Genomic DNA, 7,146 nt, shown 5'->3' with positions numbered 1-7,146 from the left:
CCCACGCTCCGGTGTCGACGGCCGCCGTGGCCTCTCTGGCACCTCCTGCCGGTGGCCTCCTCGCTTCGTCGATGGCGGCCGCTCCGGCATCTCTGGCGCCTCCTGCCGGGGCCACCACCGCTGCGAGGACGGAGGCCTCCCCGGTCTCTCTGGCTCCTTCTGCCGGTGACACCACCGCTACGATGACGGAAGCCGCCTCAGCCCGTCTGCCGCTGCCCTCTGTGGACGGCGCCGCTGCGGCCTTCCTTGCCTCTCGCAAGGCCGACCCAACCGTGCGGGGACGCCTGCAACCACTGCGGCCCTCCACAACCGAGATGTCAGCCAGTTCCAATCTGGGCCTGGCGACTCCGACGCCTACCACGCCGCCCGTCAATGCTGCTGGAGACAATGGTCTTCGTGGAGCTCTCTCTGTTGCCCCCGACTCAGACGAGGATGGCGACGAGGAGGTGGCCCCCCAGACACCGCCGACTGCCGCCAAGGTCATCGACTCCGCCGAGGTGCGTGTGGGGCACATGCCAGACACAGAAGGGGTTGGCAGGAGGTTCTACCGCCGCATGGATCGCGTTGTCCGTCGTCGCTATCCCCAACATCTGCTCACCGTCCAATCCCCGCTTGGCTCCACGGTAGATGTTGTCGTTGCCTCGCTCCTGGGCACCGAGCCATGGATTGCAGAGATCCGTTCAGGTGCTCCCATTGCCTTGGGAATGGTCATCGTGCGCGTGGATGTCGCAATGCTTGGCGCCCACTCAGCCTGCTGGCAACCTCTGCCATATCGTCACCACACCGCCTCGTCACTCAGCATCATCAAGCCCAAGCTCCTGCTCCACAACATGCCCATTCCAAAGGAATTCAGCGTCATTCCTGGGCAGCGGTTGTTGCTTCTGCCCCCACTGTCTCGGCGTCCTCGAGTTTTGCAACCCAGCAGCCTAGTTTTGCAGCGCAAGCCGAGTTATTGCGCTCTGAACTACAAGGCTTGGCGTCGCTTCAGCTGAAGGAGGCTGTGCAACCTCTACGTGATGTCGCCGAATCGATGCAAGGTTGGCTGCTTCGGTTTGGGAGCTTTATGGAGTGTGCGGAAGTTGTTCTAGACAGGCTCTCTATTGCTTTGATTGCGAAGCAAACCGCCCCTGCATCGTCTCCTATGGTTGATCTTGATGTTGGAGTTGTTGATGGGAGTGATATGGAGCTCTATGGTTGCTTTTCGCCTCGTTCCAAAGCCAGTTCGTCGTCACTTCATGCTCTACCCGCCGCTCATGTTGACTCCGTGGGAGAGGCCACTTCTGTGGTCTTGGCCCCGGTGATGCAGACCATGCCTGAGCTTCAGGAGATGTGTGAGGAACCAATTTCCCCGCTACTTGGGGAATTGTTGGTGCCTGTGGCTCCTGCTCCAACCACCTTGGAGCTTAGCCAAGTGCCAACGGAGGTGCTGGATGGTGTGCCCATCTTGGACTTGGGTCTTGTAGAGGCTCATGCGAGTTTCTGTGATGAGAATATTTCCACCTTGCCTATGACTGAACCCATCAGGTCGGTGATGCCTGAAGTTAAGGAGGTTGATGCGGCCGCTGTCTTGATGCGTGCTAGTGGCAGTTGCTTGGTTGATGAGAACTACACCAAAAATTACAATGAGTTCTACAATTTCTTTGACAAATGGGCGTCTGATCACCCTGCGTCTAGCAAGACTGTTATTGGCGTGATGAAGGAGAAACCTGAGAAGAACATTGGGCAAGTGGTGTCTGTGGGTGATGAGGTTGATAAAACAAGTGTGTCGACAACTAATTCTGAGGCTCTGTTTGTGAAAGAGATCTATAACTTGCTTGCTAGTTTGGAAGTGGCTAGCCCCGGATCTGGTAAGGCGATTGCTTGCATCCTGACGAACAAGGCTACAACGGGCAAAATCGAGAAGGTGGAAAAAGCTCTTAGGAGCATAGGCAAGAAGTGTGGCGCCATAGGAAAGGCGTCCGCCGCTGCTTAAATGGATGATCTCAAATGTCTTCGACTGTCCCCATGGTGGTGTCCGTTGTCTTCAGTCGAGGTGTTCCTGTTGGGTGTTCCATTGTGTTTTATAAGTGCGAGGGTTTGTTGTTGTGCGGTTGGTTATGTCTATTGGATCGATCGTGCGGTTGTGGTGTTCCATACTTTGTGAGTAGTTCGCATGTGGTGTATTTGTATTGGTTTTCGCCCGGTTTTCCATAATTAACCGGGCAATTCTCTTCTTCTTAATTAATCGATGAGGCAAAACTTTTGCCTCCGTTTCAAAAAAAATAGGGATATGCCGGCTCTATGCGTGTGTAGTACGTTCATAGAGATGAGTGTATGCGTGTATATATCAGAATTTGTGTAGTTTGTATCTGTACTGATGTAAAAAAAAATCCAGTGTTGCAGACGTTGGTGTATTTTTTATAGACATGATCAAACCTTAATATGTTTGATTTAGTAAGTAGGAGTATAAATTAAAATTCAAATACTTCCGAAAAGTCTAACGCCCACACGTGTGGGTATCTGGCAACTCGCTCACATGCATGGATCCTCGTCCAACCAATTCTGCACGAATCTTGACGCGTTCTAGCAGTTTTTGTGTGCCACGTAGGACTAAGTTGGTGTGTGGGCATTCATCCGGTCGCCCACACGTTCTCTTTCACCACACAGGGGGCTGGTGTGTGGGCGTTTAGCAACTCGCCCACACACTAGTTTCACGCACGCGGAGGGGGCTAGTGTGTGGGCGTTTATCACTTCGCCCACATGCCCGTCTTCTAGCCCACACCCAAAGCTGGCAGTTGCCATGTGTTTCTGCAGGCATATGGCAACTGCCCTAGCTTCTGCTTGTAAGCAGATGGCAACTCTTTTTTACCCGAGTTGCCATGTGTTTTTGCATGATACATGGCAACTGCCGTAGCGTGTACGTAAGCAGATGGCAACTCTTTCTTTTACATGGCAACTGCCCTAGCGTGCTTGTGAGCACATGACAACTCTCTCTTTTACCCGAACATGTTTTTTTGCAATGCCTTCTTGTAGTGCTACATGGCAACTGCCTAGTGTTTAGTGGGTGGCAACTCCTAAAGTTTTGAAATCATGGCAACTGCAGTAGATCAGACCATACATGGCAACTACAGTTGAGCAACCATGGCAACTGTAGTTGTCCGACATGGCAACCGAAGTTCAGCGACGTGGCAACTGCAGTTAAACGAACATGGACGAGGGTCTGGACCATGGCAACTGCGGGACACGCGGTGACTGTCACGCGGGCGTGCGGGACCACGAGGTACGAGGCCTGACGTACGAGGCGTGTGGGCGTCATCTATTTCGCCCACACGCACGCGTGTGAGAGGGATCGGGAGGAAAAAAAGAAGTGTATGGGCATTACTTTTTTTGCCCACACGTGGGTGTGTGGGCTGTTCCTTTTATACACCACACAAAATGTGTGGGCAGCCCCCTAACGCCCATGCATTTATCGGCATCCAATACTTTTAAATGCAATAAAAAAGTTGCTCGTAGGGATAGGGTGTGCGTGTGTATGTTTATAGGGATGAGCGTATGCGTGTATATATGAGAGCTTATGTAGCTTGTGTTTGTACTGATGTAAAAAAATCCAGTGTTGCAGATGTTGGTGTATTTTTTATAGACATGATCAAACCTTAATATGTTTGATTTAGTAAGTAGAGTACAAATTAAAAACTCAAATACTTTTAAACGCCATAAAAAAGTTGCGTCGACGTATTCTTCGACTCATATGTCGAGAGGTTGCATTCTGCGTGGGAAATCGTTAGCTTCTGGAGACGATGAGCGCACGGAGCGGGTGCTTCATCACGGTGGTGAAATCGAGCGTCTCCGCCATGTCCACCTTCGCCCCCTCCGCTGCCGGCCGCCACTCCAGCTCCCTCACCATTCTCGCCACGAAGTACTCGGCGTGGTGCATGCCCAGCGTGTACCCCGGGCACATCCTGCGCCCTGCGCCGAAAGGCATCATCTTGATCTCCCTGCTCCCCGTGATGTCCACTCCGTGCCCCTCGCCGCCCTCCAGGAACCTCTCCGGACGGAACTCCCGCGCCGCCGTCCACACAGTCTCGTCGCGGCCAATCTCCGCTACCAGGAAGTTGACCTCCGCTCCCTTGGGCACCGCGTAGGCCGCGATCTCCGCGTCGCCGCTCTGCACGCCGTGCGGGAGGACGAAGTGGCCTGGCGGGTGCAGCCGAAGGCCCTCGAGCACGACGGCCTTCAGGTACGGCATTGCCTGCAGGTTGTTGAGCTCTGGATTAGCTTTCACCTCCTCGTAGACCTTGGTCTGGACGTCGGGGTGTTGCACGAGCTCGGCCACGATCCACTCCAGCAAGGTCACCGTGGTATCTGTTCCACCGTTCATGAACTCGGAGCAGAGGGCGACCATCTCGGCGTCAGTGAGCTGGCGGCCGCCCTCATCGGCCACGCGGACGGCGAGGAGGGAGTCGGCGTAGCACGGCGGGTCACCGTCGCCGCGCTTCGCGTGGATGAGCGGGACGAATACCTCGTCCTGCCTCCTGCGCACAGCGAGGCACGCCGCCCAGCGTCTGCCGAAGAGTCTCTTAGTGACCGCCGGGAAGAAGGCGAAGACCGGGAATGTGGTGACCGAGAGTAGCGCCTGGTGCTGCAGCTCCTCCACCTCGTCGAGCGTTTCCCGTCCGAGCCGTGCGCCGAAGCACATGTACACGAGCAGCTCGAACATGGCCCGGCGCAGGAGCGGCCTGAGCGTCACGGCGTCCTGGCGCTGCGATTGCTGCTCGCTGAGGAGGCTGGAGACGAGGCCGTCGCACGCCCACCTCCTCGCCGGCGCGAAGAGACCAACACGGGCAGGGCTGAGCGCCTCCCCGGCGAGGTTCCGGCGGAGGAGGCGCCAGTACGGCCCGTAGGAGGAGGAGCTGATGTCACGTCCCCCGGAAGTGAACATGCGGACAGGGTCGACCGGCGGCGGCCTGTCGGCGAAGGTGGCGCCGCCCTGGACGAGCGCGCGGTGGGCCAGCTTGCGGTCGGCGACGAAGACGAGCGTGCGGAAGAGGCGCACGGAGATGACGGGGCCGTGGCGCGCGTGAAGGTCGACGAGCAGCGGGCCCAGGTCGAATATGGACCGGCGGAGCGCGACGAACTTGGCGAGGAAGAGCAGCGCCGGCGGGCCGGGCGGGAGCCCCGCCTTCCCGCGTCCATGGCTGCTGCGACCAATCAGCACGAACAGCGAGACCGCGAGCGTGAGGGAGCCGAGGATCAGCAGCAGGGGCGTGGTGGTGGTGGAGTAGGAGGCGGCCTGATCCATTGCCGGTGCAGCAAGATCCGGACTTGCTGGGCATGCACCAACGAGTTGCAACGTTAGCGGCATTTTATACTCCGTATTATACTAGTACTCCACCTCCAGCGAGTTAGAGTTGTTCCCGTCTCTTTTCTTGTGCCATTGAGGAGACTCAGCGATGCTAAATTTTCTCAGTAAGACACGCCGGATCAGCTGCTGTCGACAAAGGAGTGAGTGGTGGAGAGAACAATAACACTGCGCGGCTACCACATATGCACGCGTGTGGTGTGACAGTGGAGAAGTGGTCGTGTGAACGACGGAAGAGAAAACATGGCTGCTAGACGCCTGGGCCGATTTTGTTACGTGAATGAAAATGAGGTGACGAGGAGGAGAAAAGTTGGATGGATAGAGATAGAGGAACCAGAACCAGTGGACACCAAAGGATGGATAGAGCGATACGAGTATAAGTCATTTTTATGACAGCAACTGATTAAAGGATACCCTTGCTGGAGCATTGTAAGGGTCATTTTGTGAGCTGAGAGTGCGTTAAGTGGTGCGTTCAACCATCATCTGTTAGAGTTGTGTCGAATATTATTGTACAATTAGGTTACAAGTTGTACGGTGTGTAGACAGAATATGGAGTCGTCTCCAAGTAAAACACTTGTATCCTACGTTTTTTATATAATGAGAGGATAGACACACGATGTAACATATGGCAACATAATAGCACATGCATGTAGAGAAAGCAGGCGTCGTGTGCCGGTGTCCAGACGGCCGGGTGCGGTATTGTAGCGGTGTCATGGGGAGGAGCGCTCGTGTCCCGAAGATGTAACCATATCGGTGAACCTTATTAACAAGTTTCGGTATCGTGTTCGTATGACTGCGTCTTAGATTTATTTTAATAAATAGTACTATATGATCAAGGTTTTGAGGAGGTCAGAGACTTATCTAGAGGAGAAAGAACAACGACGAAATCTGCAGGAGGCGGTCGTAATACGGGACGGATTGTACGTCGGCGAGTTGCGGTTTAGAAGCAGATGTGGCGAGTTGTAATGGAGTAACCGGGAGACAGCCATCGAGATTTGTTTGGAACAAAACGATCTCGGCGAGATCGGACGTACGACGGCTGGAGTTCTTGGCCGAGACGGATCGATCGGTTTGGTCGGTTCAGGCAGTCGCGACGCGTGTGCAGCAGCAAGCGGAGCTGGCAAAGCCCAGGCGCGGGCGTGAGCAGGCCGAGATGCGGTGCACGTGGGAGAGGCCCAGACGGGCCACTGGCCCAAGTGAGGCTGCAGCGCGTGGTGTGAGCAATGTTCGGCAAGTTGAGAAAAGAAAAGGTTGAGCCAGCGCATGGCGGCATGCTCAGACATGATAAATCTACCAGCGAGAAAAATCATCAAGGGCTGAACCCATCGGAAGTAGCAAGGCTTTGGCAGCAATTGAAAAGTAAACATTGGGAGTTGTGCTTGAAGTATACCAGTACGTGGAGCATTGTTGATCAAAGGGATTCTTTTGGTTGTTTTGCTCAAGTGCACTTCGGCACACCACGAGAGTTACTGTAACTTGGTTGATGCAACAAGGATGCTTGAAACATTGCGGGAAGTCAAGCCGGCTAATGATGGACGTATCACGTGATGGAAAATTAGCAGAAGTAGATTTGGGAGCCTGGAGTACAGCGTGACAGGGATCATGCATATACAGGGCATCAAGCAATGCACGATGTTGTGCGGGGCGGGCAAGGCGCATGATAGAGGATGACTGTAGTTTGGTAATTTTGACTTGGTCTAACTGGACAGTCTGATGGATCGACGTTGGATGTTGGTCAAAGCAGAATACGGCGGTGATTTCAGCGATGATGACATAGGAGCGTGATGCTGATGGTGGCTGACTTCTGA

At 54.5% G+C, this 7,146-nt stretch overlaps 1 protein-coding gene across 1 annotated transcript; it reads right to left on the bottom strand.

The window, feature by feature from the left end:
* Positions 1-3,590: 3,590 nt before the first annotated feature.
* Positions 3,591-5,550, bottom strand: LOC123168199 (cytochrome P450 89A2). Its single transcript, XM_044586076.1, has one exon. It carries the CDS (start codon positions 5,339-5,341, stop codon positions 3,761-3,763), a length of 1,581 nt encoding a protein of 526 aa, XP_044442011.1. The 5' UTR covers positions 5,342-5,550; the 3' UTR covers positions 3,591-3,760.
* Positions 5,551-7,146: the final 1,596 nt, after the last annotated feature.

The sequence above is a fragment of the Triticum aestivum genome, chromosome 7D, assembly GCF_018294505.1.
Source record: "Triticum aestivum cultivar Chinese Spring chromosome 7D, IWGSC CS RefSeq v2.1, whole genome shotgun sequence".
Lineage (NCBI taxonomy): Eukaryota > Viridiplantae > Streptophyta > Magnoliopsida > Poales > Poaceae > Triticum > Triticum aestivum.
Note: the sequence above shows the minus strand (reverse complement) of the source record. Positions and strands in the feature narration are given on the sequence as shown.

Excerpts from the sequence above, each read along its gene's own strand:
- LOC123168199 (XM_044586076.1), bottom strand. The coding sequence starts at position 5,341 with ATGCCGCTAACGTTGCAACTCGTTGGTGCATGCCCAGCAAGTCCGGAT.